The sequence below is a fragment of the Prunus avium genome, chromosome 6 (assembly GCF_965620075.1).
Source record: "Prunus avium chromosome 6, drPruAviu1.hap1.1, whole genome shotgun sequence".
Lineage (NCBI taxonomy): Eukaryota > Viridiplantae > Streptophyta > Magnoliopsida > Rosales > Rosaceae > Prunus > Prunus avium.
Genome location: NC_142289.1, coordinates 38,984,345 through 39,000,069, shown reverse-complemented (window position 1 = coordinate 39,000,069; position 15,725 = coordinate 38,984,345). Strand labels below are relative to the sequence as shown.

The window sequence follows — 15,725 nt, the reverse complement described above, 5'->3', positions numbered from 1 at the left end:
AAACAAAATAAAACAAAACAAAACAATACAATACAATAGAAGCAAGCGAGCAGCATAAGCATATTCCCTTGCTTCATGGGCAACAAGGTAGCTTATTTTCTCAGCCAAGCCCCTCACAAATTATAATAATAAGTTTTTTTATTTGGAATCAAATTCTATTTTAGTAACTTTTTTTTCTTTTTTTGTTTCTTTCCTTCTTTCTAAGTAGGCAGGCTCAAATTGAGGACCGACTGAGAGAGACGACTAAGGTAAAACGAGAAAACTAGGCGCCAAAGCCTTGAGTCCTACTCATGCCAAGTCAACAATGGCGTCACAGCCATTGATATTATTGTCATTATTATTTTTTTTAAGGTTTATAATTTGGACGCAACGCAACCAACTCCACGTTCTCTTCTTTTTCAGACAACCAAAAAACTCCACTTTTTTGTACTCTTTTTTAATTTCATGTTCATTGGCAATTTGGCATAGCAAAAGGTAGGTAGGTATGTAGGCAGGCAGGCAGGCAGGCAGGCAGCAACAGCGGGCTCTGTGGTGGGGCCTTGGCTTGTTCAGAGCTGAGAAGTGGGAACGGTTTACTCACGCCTTACACGTGTCCTTTGAGCTATCTCTGACTTTGACTCACCGGTGGGTGGGTCACTGCCTGCATCCTTTCCTTTTATCTTCAATTTCTCATCATCCATTGGTTTGGTTTGTCTCATTTCAGTCCACTCGATGGGCAGAAACCGGAAAGGCAAGAAAGATTTCTTTGTTTGATGCGCCGTGGTATCTCACTTTTCAATACCAAACACCAAATACCAACCAAAACCAATTGCCTCTCTCTCTCTCTCTCTCTCTCCCTCCCCCCAGTTAACCAGCACATAGTAAAACAAAGAGTAAAACACTTGTTTGCTCGGGAAAGAGGAGACACCACAAAACAACAGGGACCCTTTATGTGAGAGACTACCAACACAATTTCCCCACCCCACCCCAATACCTCTTTTATCGTCAACAACAACATTATCACCCACAGTTTTATCCTATCCAGCTGTAAATAAAATCCCTGGGAGGCAGGGACTCGGTAAAAATATTCAGATAGTGCTGGAAATTCAGAGACAACTACTTTATATCTTATATTATCATATTTCGAATTACTACCCTGCTCATTTCAAAAAATGTATCAGACGGAAGAGGAGAGAGGATCATATCATTCATTTCAATATCAGTTTTTGCAAAGTCACATTTTGCATTTTAAGGGCTCTCCCATCACAGCCTCCATCCAGAAAACAAAGGACTCTTCAATTTCAGGGGATGGGATGACGCCACCACTCGAAAACTTGCTTGATATCCTTCAAACCACCTCTCTGAAAGGCCACGTGTAGCATAGCATCCATTTATCATTTAAGATAAACATAACATAAGATCACTCTAGGCAGCTTACTCAAGAGCACCTTGCTGTGTAAACCCATCACCACAATTTAAAGTTCATCGTGGCCTTGCGGTTGTTCTTTGTTCAACAACTCTAATTTGTGTTGCAGTTCCTGTCACATTTTATCCCATTAGATAATTCAATGCAAGAGAACAGCCGGCTCCCCCCCCCCCCCCCCCCCCACCCCAAAAAAAAAAGATAATTCTTGAAGGAACATACCTGAAGTTTTTCCTCCAAGCAAAGGGCTGGAGTAGATAACAATGCTACATACCTGTCATAGGAAACTGAAAGTTAGATCCAGGTAATACCACTACTACATATCTACCATGATAAACAAAAACCCCTTTGCATGTGCGCGTGTGTGTGTATGTGTGTGTGTGTGTGTGTGTGTGTGTGAGAGAGAGAGAGAGAGAGAGAGAGAGAGAGAGAGAGAGAGAGCAAGAGAGCAATTCTTACTCGCAACGGCTTGGTTCATCAACATCAGCAACCTCATTTTTCAATCCACACTTAAGTCTGACCTGCATATAAAACAAGATGTGTAAAAACGCATGTCAAAATGAAAATCAAACCAATACTTCTGTTATGCTTTTCTAAACTTCAATCCCAATTTTAATGGATACTTATACTAGTCATTTGTGGTGTCTAGCAAACCCATGACCCCCCATTTTCTTACAATATACCCATTCAATAATCACATTTTAAGTTCTCCATTGAGATTTTAAATGTTAAAACCCACTTCAAAAAAAAACTTCGACTGAAAACAGACAATTCAGGAGATATGAATTTCATTAAATAACAACAATCGGAGAATAATATGTAAAAGCATGATGATAACTACCTTCAAACTTCTATCGGGCCCATTCCAGCACTTATCACCATTTGCAAAGACCATGACTTTATATGAGTCCTCAAATTTTTCCCAGCTCCTATTTTCCCCAAGATTACATAAAAACAAAAAGGTAGTAAGTAAGCTAATTGAAATGAAAGAAACATATGCAACAGCACACACACACAAAAGCACACAGAGGTAACTCAGATAGCGACATCATTCATGTCGTATGCTTGAAATTTCCTAACAGATTGCCAGAACACAACTGAATCTATAATGTTTGCACCAGTATCTACAGCAAGCTGCTGCTACATATGGGGGTACATATGCACGCAGCCAGACATGCTCAAGTAATTGGATTCAAAATCTAATGATCCAACCACTTCCAAAATGACTTGCCTTCTTTTGAATTAAATGCAAGGACGACAAACTAGAAACGAATTTCAAATTGGATTACCAACAGCTAAAATGTAGAGCTTGACCTCTGACAAGGATCTCTTAGGTGGAAGAAGAATAAAATAGCTGCTCCACACCTAGAAAGAGTAAATATACGGTCTCCGGTTGTTTCATAATTCTATGATTAGTGAAACATGAATACAAGACATAGTCTAATTCTGAACCCAAACCAAACTTTTGACAACTTGAGTACATGCCTAAGGCTAAGAACATGATAGATGCATAACTTGATCTTCATTTTTTTCCACCCAAAATGACATCTATTTGTTCCCATCTTTTCCCCTTTTTCTTGTAAAACATATATGGGAAGCTATCAATATATAGGGGGAAAGTAGACACGTACCCTAAACGAGTTGTAGAGTGGCCCTCCACCTGGGAAGCTTGTTTATATGGGCATACTTTGTAAACATACCTGAACAGAGAATTTTGGGTGCCCAAAGGTCAGATCAAACATGAAATTTCCTTAAAAATCAAAACTGTGTTATTATGACATTTTAAAGCTATTAAAATAAGACAAAAGTCCGTAACTTATTCTGCTTGCTTTCAAAACAACGATCATAGAATGAATAGAACTCCTTATTTGGCCCTGCAATATCAAATTTGAGTTCAGCTTATGGAGACCCAGAAAATAACCAACTATACCATAAAAAATAAATGACCCAGCATATATACAGATGCAGCTCAAGACACACTAACCAAAATCATGTTTTAGCTTTTGTGTCAAACTTGATATTCTTGAATGTATCTTAGACAACTTGGCACTGGATTCATCATACTCCTTCCGTACACTAGCAGCTTCTGAAGAACAGATAAGTACAATGCGATGAGATATTCATATGTTCTTATACATGATCAAGCACCTAAGTAACATCCAAATTTTTGACCGACTACCTGATCGGTTCACTGGAGTCTGAAATACATTAACAGCCTGTAGAAGGTTCAGCACAGTTTTTTGTATCTTCTCCAACCAAGATGTTGAGGTTGTTACATCTAAAGTACGGTCATGCAATAAAATTATAAGGAGCATAATAGTCCATCTAAAAAGCTTGAGTTGCAAATTAATGAACAGAAGTCAACTGAGCCGCTGCATACCTGACAAGTCTGAATCAGTGTCTGACTCATATTTGTATGAAGAATCAGAATCGCCATGATCCACCTCTCCAAAATCATCATCTGCCTCTACATCTTCATCATCATATTGTTGGTTGTCATCATCACTTTCTGAAGCATAGCCATCATACTCCCCCCCATGGGTGTCCTTCGGTGCCTCTACATGATCTTCATGATCATTATCTTTTGCATTATCAACGTCCCCTCCTTCCCTTGAGGCATCTTCCCCAGTCCAACGAGAAGCAACTAGGCGGCCTAACTCTTCCCTTGACAATGACTCAGTCTTTTCTGATGCATCCTTGCCCTGCAGATACATGATAAAGCAAAAACCCATTAGCTCCTAGTAAAAGATACCAGCTGGAAACTGTCAGAACACTTGGAAAATTTTGGCAAGTCATGATTTAATATTCCAAGTGAAAGCCCTAAAAAATAATATCAGACAAATTTAATGCTTTTTATGTTAATACACTACTGTATTCGATACCTATAATCAAAGTTCAATCATGGTCTCACCTAACAAAGTGTATATATTATCAACAGCTCTTCATAAGCAAAACATATAAGCCTTGAAGTTCATTATTATATTCTTTTCATGAATATCAAGTTATCAACAACTGAAATCTGTCATTCGACTATTTCTAGTTGACTTCATTTCTCCTACATATAGAAAAATGTTAACTACAATAGGAGAAGGCCATTTGGTGGCAGATGCATGAAGGAAAATTCTACTTATTTTGGCATTGGTACTACACTCTTCGCACCATGGAATTTCCACAATGCGTGCCATACCATCAGCAGTCTAAACCTTGATGGAGTACCGTAGATCCTTTTTTTATTATTCTGTTTTGAACTTAATATATGAAACGATGTTCATATAGATCACCACATCATCAACTTAATGGGTGAAAATATTTTGTGAAGGATACCTTTCAGCCACCAATCAATTAATAAATTGACCAAATATTGTGCAACCATAATTCAATACCTCATCAGGAGGCACCTTGCTCCCAGAATCAGAGTCAGTTTCAGATATAGCAACAGACTCTTCCTTCTGCTTTACTGCATGCTGCATTGAGATAATTTTGAAATAAACCCTTAATCTAACAGGTAATGTAAGAACTGAAAGCTCCAATGCAATAGATTTTTGTCGAAGAATACTAGTTCAAAGACTTGGTTTACCTGTTCTACACCCTCAACCAAAGATCCTTTATGTTCAGGAGTATCAATATGATCATCTTTGGCAGCTAAGTCATCATGGTTCTCTGCTGTATCCTATGACAACACTGTCAATGTGAGAACTAAACGAAAATAAACTATCTGCACTACCAGTAAATAGTGATTATGGTCAAAGACTAATTTCAAGTGACAGAACTTATTTTATAATGTCATAATCAGTCTTGATTTCAGTTGCATGCAGGAAGAGTCTCCTATGTGAAAAAAAATCATGTACATGACAGATAAGTCGCAACTTCAATCCGCAGAAAGACATTTTTAATGCAGCTGAAGGAAGAATATATACCTTAAGTGTGAGATATCTACCGTCTACATATATATTTTCAAAGTTCTCCAAACAGCACTTAAAGTATAGAACAAAGCAGCCCATGTAAGTAATTAACCTAACCTGATATGAATGAGAATCCTCCAAAATCCCAATTTTATCTTCATATGTACTTTCTGTAGGTTTGTGTTCACCATCAGAGTTCTCCACAACCTCATTTCTGTCGTGCTCAACTTCCTCTTCAACTTTGGTTTTCTCCAGGTTAGCTTTCTCTTCGGCTTCTTTCCTCTCCTGCTCTTCTTTTTCCTTCTGTAACCGTTCCTTCTCTTCTGCCTTCTCTATTTGTTCTTTACGCTCTACACAATAGGTGAGACAAAAGAACTGTTATGACATTTAACCATTATATTACCAGATAATCATAGAGATGTTAAATTATCTATGTTTTTCAACCTCGGCATGGACAGACGGTCAACTACCTAGAAAATGCATAGAGAGGGTGAAAGGGGTGAAACAAAAACAAACTGTTACATAAGATGTGGTGTCGCTTTTGTTCTGGTAAATTATCAAATTCTTAAATTCCCTTAATAGAAAATATAGTCTTTAAAATATACAAATATACCTACTGATTTTATAAGTACAACACAGCGAGTTTTGACTAAATAAACCCACAAATAAATAACCTGCAAGCCTAAAAACCTGGGGATGATGATGATGATGATGTCGTAAAAATAAGACATAACATGACAGAACTATACCTTTCAGCTGTTCAACAAGCTTTTTTAGTATTTTCTCTTCATTTTGCAACTTTGATAGTTCTGCCTCGTCTTTGGCCATAGCTACTTTGGCTTGTTCAACTTCCTGCTTCCGTACAGCAACCCCCTCTTGGTAAGTAGCAATCTTCTTTTTCAGCTTATCTCTAGCCACTTTCCCAGCCTCCCAACAAGTATTTGGGCACTTTACTTTACCATCATACTCATCACTCCCATCACAGCAGTCTCCAGATTGCAGACAGGTAAAGACGCGTAAGAGATGAAATCAATCAGCCAGGTAAAAACAGTTATATGGTTCAGATATTAAGGATTTGAGAACTGGTTTTCTTAAGTTTCAATTGTGATAATGATGCCATTTCTATACACATCTCTTTCCCATTAATTTGGAAACAGCATTGCAAGAATTAACAGCCTGCTATTAAATATTTTTAATGTTGCCTACTCGGCTTGCTAAAACGAAAATCAAAATAAAACAGAAAAGTGCAGCAAGTCTGTGATGGTACACATAACATATAACTTCTAATGCTATTTGTACTGTCAGAAAACTTACCACAAATTCCATCATTCACTCTAGATGAAAATACCAGGAGAGGTGTGTGTCCCACATTCCGACAATAGAATTTTCCACCTGGGCATGCAGATGTACCTACAATCCATAAAAAAACAATATGCATTTTCGTCAACAAGAAAATGTTGTATATATCAAGAAGGAAATCAAATCCAAGTTTAACCATCAACAAAACCATATATCAGGAAATATCAAATGAACCAGACACATAAAAATCACGCCAATGGCAAATGGCGACTGGTAGAAATTATGGTGTGGTTACTAATTTAAATTACAAATTCACAGGGGCAAGCAGCTCAAGAAAAATGTGATATCAGATAAAATAATATAAATAAATTGAGAAAGAAGGAATGAGGACCAGGCTCGTCGGTGCCATCAGGGCAATCGCAGAAGTCATCGTTGAGCTGAGCTCTGCTGAATTTCTTGGATCCATCTTTGCATTTTATCACCTCCGATGATTTGTAGTATTTCTCATCTGGGCATTCAAACAAAACCCAGTAGTCAGTACCCACCGCACTCAGATTATTATTATTTTTTTATAATTTAAGAGACTTAAAATATCTGTATATATAAATGAAATCATAATAATGAGAAAGAGATTGCAGGACTTGGTGGACCTTCGGGAGAAATTCCGAGAAATTGGTTCTCGGGAGAAGAAGATGCTGATCTAACAATTGATTCTGAGAGTAGACACAAAACGCACAGCACCACGGCAATGAAGCGCATCTTTACCTTCATCTTCACTTTGTTGTTATTAATCGAGAATTCGGACTATTAGCTGTAATTGCGTTTCTTCCTCAGTCGTCAGACAAACAAGACCAGAGAGAGAGGGGGGAGAGAAAGAAATGGGCTCAGGCAGGGGACTTCGACGGGTACTCGTTATGGCGTTTCGAGCTGTAAAACGACGCCGGCTTCACGAATATGAGACACTTTCCATTGAACCAGCACCAAGTTAACGGGAGTTACTTTTGTTGTTTTTTTCCCCCTTTCTTTTACTTTTCTCTTACCAGAAGTTAACGGGGAGTTTTACCATTAGTTGATATGAACTGCCACTGTGACAACACGAAAATTTAACTGCGACTATGTTTTCTTTTATCAATGGGGTTTGTATGGTTGGGCGATTTTGATGTTGCCAAGAGAAGTACCATTATCATAAATAAGAGCTAGTTGGTTTTAATAATATTAAAAGAGGGAAATTCGAACAAATAACCTCAAGTACATGCATAATTATTTTTAATTACTTGAGTTATAAGGTTCAAAGAAAAAAAAAATTTGTTAGGTCAATGTAACCCATTTATGTATGCCTAAAAGTTGTATGAGATACTCTTGTAATTACTTAACCAGTCCAATTCGACCTACCCCTACTCAACGGGACCTAAGGTCATAAAATTTCTCCAAATGTGGTTAGTGACACACAAATTAAAATTTTCTTTAGTGGTTGGACCAAACTCGAAATCAGCATAATCTTTCGCCAATGGTTGCTATTGTTTCCTACTAGCAAGCTATTGTTTATTACTTGCAAACCATAGGAACATATTCCATAAAACAAAAACTATAGGAACATCGTAATGCAATTATCTTATGCAACATGTTTTGAGCCCAATCAAAGTCATATATGTGGCGATTAAATTTATAAATTAATTATTAGTCTAATAATATTTATAGTCAAATTCATGTAGTGGCGGAGCTATGATTTAACATTAGAGGGCCCCTTCATAAAACTTGTATTTTCTTCATAATTATCATGAATTTCATATTTTAAATTAATTAAATACTAATTTCATCATCTACATTATTAAAGACTTAAAAATTAATAATTTATATTCTAAAAGAGAAAAAGAAATAGAAAAGTAATAAGTTCATAAAGCGCAATATTATGGTACCCAACTCATACATTAAAAAAAACCTAGGAAAACAAAAAATTCACAAAGTTTTAAATAAAAGAGGAAGAGAAAGAAATGTTAAAACTTTAGGAGTTTTTAATGCAAATGTCATAAACTAACCTAGAAGATTTAAGAGAGATAAGTAGAAGAGAGATTAAGAAATTTTATGGTTAATTTATAAACCAAAAGAATCTAATATATTTTTATTTTAGAATAAATATCCTAAAATTAATATAATATATTATAATATCATATATCATATATTATAAAAATAGAATAGATAAAAATGGAGTGGGGCCTGGACCACATTGGTCCCATGCCTGCATACATGAACTATCGATTATTTATAAATGCATACACAAACTCTTATAAACATTTATCATCTTTACTTTGCAAGAATTCTTCTCTTGCTTAAGTTACAAATTATAGAATACTACAGTAGTATAGTCACGTAGTACATCTTATACAAATGTTATAATATGGATGGACGACATGATTTATTTTCCTATTTTAGAGAATAGTACAAATAAATATCTACTTACATTATAACACATGTATAACGTAGTATTATATGAAAAACAACTCACAATATTGATTTAAAACACAATATTTTGTTATTTTTAAAACGACCACAGAAAAAGTATATTAGAGCACTTCTAGCAATAGCCTATTGTCAGGGCAAGACAAGGCCCAAGCCCAAGCGAGCCCTTCCCACGAGCCAAGCTTGCCCAGGCAAGCTGCGGGTCCCATGTGATCAGGGCATCCCGCATGCAAAACCAGCTCGAGGGCTACTGACGCCAGCCTAACGTCAACACCCGGATTTCAAATTTTTTTAATGTTGGCGGGTGCATTGCACGTGCCAACATAAAAAAAATTCGAAATTACATGCGCTGGCGTCAACCTTGCTTTCCGCTAACAGCAACACGCCACGTGGCGCGTTCTGGTAGCTCTGGTCGTTTTTTTCATCAAATTCAACGGCTGTTTTTTTTTTTTTTTTTGCTTAACAAATCTAGAAAGAAAAAAAATCAACATTTTAAAAAAAAATTACCATAAATACCTACAAATGTTGTTTACTTTCAACACCAAATCCTCATACATTTTCTTCTCCTTCTATTATTTTTCACTTTCTACACAAAAATTTCTTCACTTTCAATTTTCATTTTTATTCACCATCTTATGGCATCTTCCATCAAAGCCGGAGGGTCATGGACAAACGATCGAAGAGGTCAAAATCTTGGCAATGAGGTAAAAAATTAATTGCCGTTTTATTCAATTTAATGTCATTCTTTTTTATATTTTCTTGCATTTTCAATTTAATTTTTTTTAATAGATTATTCAAGGCAAAACCAAAAAAAAGGAAAACCATTACACATGGCTCCTCAAGTGAACAATGCCCGCAGTTGGTTCCCTTGGTGCGTTCCGTGTCGGAAATAATGACACTATTACGTCATCTGAAGGAAAATACTCCCCCACGTTGTGATCCGGTGGAACTGCCTCCGCCAATGATCGAGTCGTCCTTGTACTCGATTGTATTGGACTATGAGGACCATGAGTATTTCAATTGTATGATGAGTGAGTATGTATTTAATTGTACGATGAGTGAGATGTGAATTTTATAATAAATATGAACATGTGGCAACCGAAAATCCTATACAAAAATTTTATCTGAAATTTGAGATGTGAATTTTATAATAAATATGGACACCAACCGAAAATCTTATTCGAAAATTTTATTTGAAAATTTTATCCGAAAATCTTATCCGAAAATTTATCCGAAATATGATATGAGAATTTTATATAATAAAAAATGACACATGGCAATCGAAAATATTCTCCAAATTAATTGTTTAGGTAAAAAAAACCAAAAGAAAAAACTAAAACTGAATAGTATTTTCCTTTGCCCTGGCAATGAATGTAAACACACCTTGCTTTTTGTCATGGCTGCTACTATTCACATAAATAGTAACAGCCATAGCCTCCTCTTACCCTTTGTCATGACAAATGGATAGAAGTACTCTTACACATGTCCTCTTTCCTATTTATTTTTATTACACATGTCCTCTTTCCTATTTATTTTTATTTTTTTGGCGGGGCATGCGCCACATATATCCCTAAAACCCCACAAAAATCGCTGACTGGAAATATACATAATTACATACATCGCCAGTGACAGACATTATCTGAATCTCCAGGGCTGAACAATGGAGCGAAGCTCGCTTCTCAGTCACAGCTGCTCTTCTCCCACTTTAAAACCCCATCTATCTCTCTCATTAAGTTTCACTCTCTCTTCTTCTTCGTCTTCTTCTTTGCTCTTCGGAAAATCCCATCTTCTGGGTTTAATCCAAAGACCATTGTTGGCCAACAACACTATATCGCTATCCTCCCCTCGAACCTCTCTCCGCACTTCAACCTTCATTCTCGACGAAGCTCTGGAAAAGCCCAACAGTGATTCAAGAGAGATGTTGCCCAAGATTGATAAGAGTGGCAGATTTTGCAGCCCCAGAGCCGCCCGAGAGCTCGCTCTGTAAGTCTTATCCTATTTTATTTATTTATTCATTTTCATCATTTACAGTAAACTGGGACCATTTTTGTTTTTTGGAGACATGGTGAAGGCGCAGGTGAGGAACATGCTTACAGATATAGTAATTATGAGAATTATTGTTTCATTTCCAGCCTTAACCATGATTAACCCAGTTTACTTCAACGCAGGTCGATTGTTTATGCTGCTTGTTTAGAAGGTTCTGACCCAGTACGATTATTCGAAAAGCGAATGAATGTCCGTCGAGGTACCTCTCCCTGCCTTATGGAATTTTGCTTTGTCTATCTCTCTTGTTGTTGCTTGTAATCTTTTCTGGATGAAACCTTGCATCACTCGAATATGCTTATGTTGTGAATTACTTATCACAAAATTTATATTTCCAGAACCCGGGTATGAATTCGACAGGGCTTCATTGCTTGAATATAATCCCATGAGCTTCGGAGGACCCCCTGTCACAGTTGAAACTGTCGAAGAAGCAGATGAGCTCCTGCGCAATGACGAAAAGGAATCTGCAATTGGTAGACATCTGACAATTAGACTTCATTCACATGCTCTCCAATTTCATTTTTATCTCTTTTTTTGTGTTTTCAAATATCACATGGTCCTTTGCTAATACTTCATCTCTGTGCGAGAAACTATATTGAAATAAGTTGATGGCGACTTGGGAGAAGTAAATTGCATATGCTTTACTCTCAACCATATAGCTTGTTACAAAAACTTAGAGACCCTATCAAAAGTATACATTTTGGAGTTTCTTTTCTCATAGTAGCTTGTAAAAAATCTTTTTGCAATTTGATGATCAGTTCACTCACATCATTTTCTTACAATGTAATATACCTTTTTCCTTTCATCTGATCAAATAACGGCAATTTGCAACTCAGGCTAAATTTTGAATAGTAGCTTGTATATTATACAACTGGACTTGGGATGATTTATAATGGGGTGCAATATGTAACCATGCTAATTTTTTCGTTCAAATAGTTTTTCTCTTTCTTTCCTTTTGCATGCAGGCTTACTTACCTGAAATCTATATGCATTTTCAAGAACTTGTGATGAATAGTTCCATAACTTACTTCACAAAGTTGTTAGGTCTCATGAATTCTAACTTCCCTCTACAGGAAATCGTTGTGCTCCTTCCATAGCTTTACCAAAATTTAGTTGATGAGCTTTTTTTTTGCTGCTTAGTTTTCCATTTTATTTGCCACTATTATTTCCAAAGGAATAAAGTCTGTTTACTTTTTTCTTCTCAGAAGCAGAAGTTCTTGCAGCTCCTCCAAAATTGGTATACAGCAAACTGATTTTGCGGTAAACTTTCTAAGTATATTGATCAAAATTTCAGTGTGTAACTGTAACTGTAACTGTAACTGTTATGTAGCAAGTGGTGGAGCGTGTCATTTTCAGTTTTCCTTCCCATTATTGCATATACGTGTGTGTTGAGGGTGACAGGGGTTAGAGAGCAACTAACTATGTCTTTCTTTTTGTTACAGATTTACTAGGAAACTTCTGGTTGCAGTCATGGATAAATGGGACAGTCATGTGCTTGTCATTGACAAGGTTGCCCCTCCAAATTGGAAGGTCAGATACACATTTGTGCTTATTGTGATACATTGGGTATGGTTGTGCATTGACTGTCCAGTTTTTTATGTGCTTTAACCTTGATGGGTCTTTTTTTCTTTGTGGCTTGCTTGCTTGGGGCTCGCTTCCATAATTAATGTTTACAATTGTTCTTAATTGGCTCAAAGTGTGTATGAAAAGCATATTAATCCTGAACTTAAAGGTAAATACCAGCATAGCTGGCTTATTTTCTATATTAATAATTCTGCATTGTCCTTGCATATCTATATGAAGCTATTTTGTTTCAATCAAGTGAGTTGTATTCTCCGCTCATGTTAGGGCTGTTTGGCTCAAAGCTTCCATTAGGATTTACTTATCATATATACTGCTTTAGTAGTTGCTAGCATTGCAATTTACAACATTGGAAAAATTGCAGCGGGTTCATAAATTGCTCATTTCCTAAATGAGGCATCAAATCTAGTTCACTTTTTTTGTTTCCTGGGACACATCTAGTTCAGTTTAATTCAGCAAATATAATGTTACAGATTTCGTGATATTTACTTCCCATTGTACCACTGCTTACAAAAAATTGACACCATACGTACCCCTAATGTTCAGGATGAGCCAGCAGGCAGAATCTTGGAACTTTGCATCCTTCACTTGGCAATGTCAGAAATAACAGTGCTAGAAACACGACACCCAATTGTCATTAACGAGGTACAATCTTCTATACTTTCATAACTTGTAAGTATATTTGTTTTATTCTTAACAAAAAAGAAAAAAGGAAAGTGTAACTGTATTATTCCTTTGCCAAATGTGCTTCATTTAATTAAACATGGCTGATTGTGAAGGCTGTAGATCTTGCTAAACGGTTCTGTGATGGATCTGCACCCCGTGTTATCAATGGTTGTCTTAGAACATTCGTGAAAGGTATTGAAGAAACTGGTGATTTAACAACAGCCTTGGGGTATAAACAGAAAGTGGTCACATGATGTATGAAGTGATCTTGTTTGGAAGTTTTGTTGTTTTGTAATTGGAAATTCTGATGGTTGTTTGGTATGATGAAGAGTCTCAATTACGGAGTAGCGCGTTAGTAACTTTGTAGGTTTTGGAAAACAATGGAGGAAATTACTTTTCTGTTTCCATTGAAGTGGAATCTAATCTACAATGAGAAATTGAGGCCATGGAGGCAGCCAACCAGTGTTGTAATAGCAGAAAATTTTAGAATTATTATGTACATGATAAATCTTGATATTCAGATAATGTCACAAGTAGTTAAGTTAAATTGTTTACTCAAGTAACAGTATCTATCTATGTTTTTAAAGCTTTTGATCTTATGTTCTTTCCCTTTTCTTTGTTGCTGAATCGATCTTGCACACCTTCAGGTAATGGTTAAGTAGCTATGTTTTTCGTTTCAACTTAGTTAACAGTATTCCGGAAGAAGATTACTGAAATCATCATATAGTCAGTCTCACAAATTGGAGACTTGTATATAAAAAAGGTTTGCAATAAATTAATTATTAACGGAGGAAGGAAATTGATGAAGGTACCCACTAAATAAGTATTTGAAGCTCACTCACGTTCCTGAAAGGAGTTGATGTGTCTTCCAGTCTTCCAGTCTTCCTGATAGGCAGTAGGCTCACAATTCATATTCCATGCATTGCATTACATGAAGAACAATACGAGTGACGAGTGAAATTTTAAAAATGGCCTAAATTTGCAGACTAGTGCTCTTATGTTTGAACTTACATGATACATTGATAGTATGTGTGAGAAACTCTCCAAAGGATTTGAGCATTACTCGAGGGATGTTGAGAGGACTCGAGCGCTATATCTCAAAATCTTATAAAAATAGAAATGGTTAAAATTCAGAGCATTTGGAGGCCCAAATATTGGCACCCTCATTTATGGGCTAGGATGGGCTTGGGCTTCTCACTTGACTTGGAGCCTCTGCCTCTGGCGTCTAGGGTTTCAGTTGTAATTGACCCTATAAAAGGAGCACGAAAGCTCTTTCCTTCATACAACTTAACTCTCAAACAATACCTTATGCTTCTTGTTGCTTCTTGTTGCTTCTTGTTGCTTCGGTGCCGGATTCGTCTTCTTCACCAAGCCTCATAATACTCTTGTTGTTTCGGTGCTAGAGTCGTCTTCTTCCCCAAACCCTAGTGAATCTGTCTATCTATCATCTATGTATGGATTTGAGGCCTAAAATTGCAATTGTTTGATCTTTGTGGATCAAGGAATCTATCCTTAGGCTATAGTGAATCCCCTACATTCGTATTTTATCATATATATATATATATGTATGTATTCAACCTTTAGCTCCGATTTTCCTTTTTTTCATATAGGATATTATCGGTGACAAGGTTGATACATTTATTTGTATGTTATTCTTCAAATTTAGATTTATTTTCTGGGTGCAGCGAGGGAGGTGTGATGTTGGATGATGAAAAAAATCGGACGGATTCCCAATGATAACATTATTGTATGATATTAAACCAGCTACTTCTGACTACATCCTTACCTCCCTCTCGCGTCCTCCAAAATTTTCTTGTTTTTACTTTTAACATCTCATTATTATTACTTGCTTCGAATATCTTCAAGACTAAATCTTGGAGATTGAATGGTTTTGGGCCGCTGATGTAGATCAATATTTGCTACTCTTGATGGGATCCTCAATGATCCCATCTGATGATTCTTATCCACCAAGATCTCTGAGGCCTACTTCTCTTTTACTTTCAACGTTCTCAAACCTTTTTTTTCCATAAATTTCAATTTTAGTTTTTAGTTTTCCATTTTTTGAGAATGGGAGTTAGGATACGATTGAGAGAGATGATGGATTTCAAGTTTTTGTTATCAAACGGCCCCTAGTTGATTCTTGACCTAATTTTAGTTTGATAGGGAAAATTGGCAATCAATTTATCAAGAGACTGATTCGATGTCAGGTCATGTATGTGTGACTGATATACTCCCCAACAATCAACATACGACGTGCGATACAGGTAGGTAGGGAAAAGATGAAAAAATGGACCGGACAGGAGTAAAATTGCAAATCGCATAATAGAGACCTATGGACTGGACATGAAAAATAATGTCCCAAGCACAACAGAAAA

At 36.5% G+C, this 15,725-nt stretch overlaps 2 protein-coding genes and 2 non-coding genes across 4 annotated transcripts; 3 read left to right on the top strand and 1 right to left on the bottom strand.

Moving 5' to 3' along the window:
* Nucleotides 1-1,084: 1,084 nt before the first annotated feature.
* On the bottom strand, nt 1,085-7,576 carry PSL4 (calmodulin-binding protein). Its single transcript, XM_021961040.2, has 16 exons — nt 7,254-7,576; nt 6,995-7,111; nt 6,619-6,714; nt 6,054-6,293; nt 5,422-5,654; nt 4,980-5,072; nt 4,786-4,866; nt 3,783-4,104; nt 3,582-3,680; nt 3,387-3,488; nt 3,219-3,276; nt 3,034-3,102; nt 2,244-2,331; nt 1,862-1,923; nt 1,625-1,676; nt 1,085-1,517 (listed from the first exon to the last, which is right to left on the bottom strand). The coding sequence occupies exons 1-16, from the start codon at nt 7,372-7,374 to the stop codon at nt 1,455-1,457; spliced, it is 1,896 nt and encodes a 631-aa protein (XP_021816732.2). The 5' UTR covers nt 7,375-7,576; the 3' UTR covers nt 1,085-1,454.
* Nucleotides 7,577-10,654: 3,078 nt separating this feature from the next.
* LOC110758983 (antitermination NusB domain-containing protein) lies at nt 10,655-13,909 on the top strand. Its single transcript, XM_021960971.2, has 7 exons — nt 10,655-11,043; nt 11,229-11,305; nt 11,442-11,576; nt 12,309-12,363; nt 12,546-12,633; nt 13,231-13,329; nt 13,464-13,909. The coding sequence occupies exons 1-7, from the start codon at nt 10,721-10,723 to the stop codon at nt 13,602-13,604; spliced, it is 918 nt and encodes a 305-aa protein (XP_021816663.2). The 5' UTR covers nt 10,655-10,720; the 3' UTR covers nt 13,605-13,909.
* Nucleotides 13,910-15,049: 1,140 nt separating this feature from the next.
* LOC148294175 (small nucleolar RNA R12) lies at nt 15,050-15,129 on the top strand. The gene has a single exon (XR_015836831.1). It is a non-coding gene; the product is annotated as a small nucleolar RNA R12 (small nucleolar RNA).
* A 115-nt stretch (nt 15,130-15,244) lies between these two features.
* LOC148294174 (small nucleolar RNA SNORD24) lies at nt 15,245-15,334 on the top strand. Its single transcript, XR_015836956.1, has one exon. It is a non-coding gene; the product is annotated as a small nucleolar RNA SNORD24 (small nucleolar RNA).
* Nucleotides 15,335-15,725: the final 391 nt, after the last annotated feature.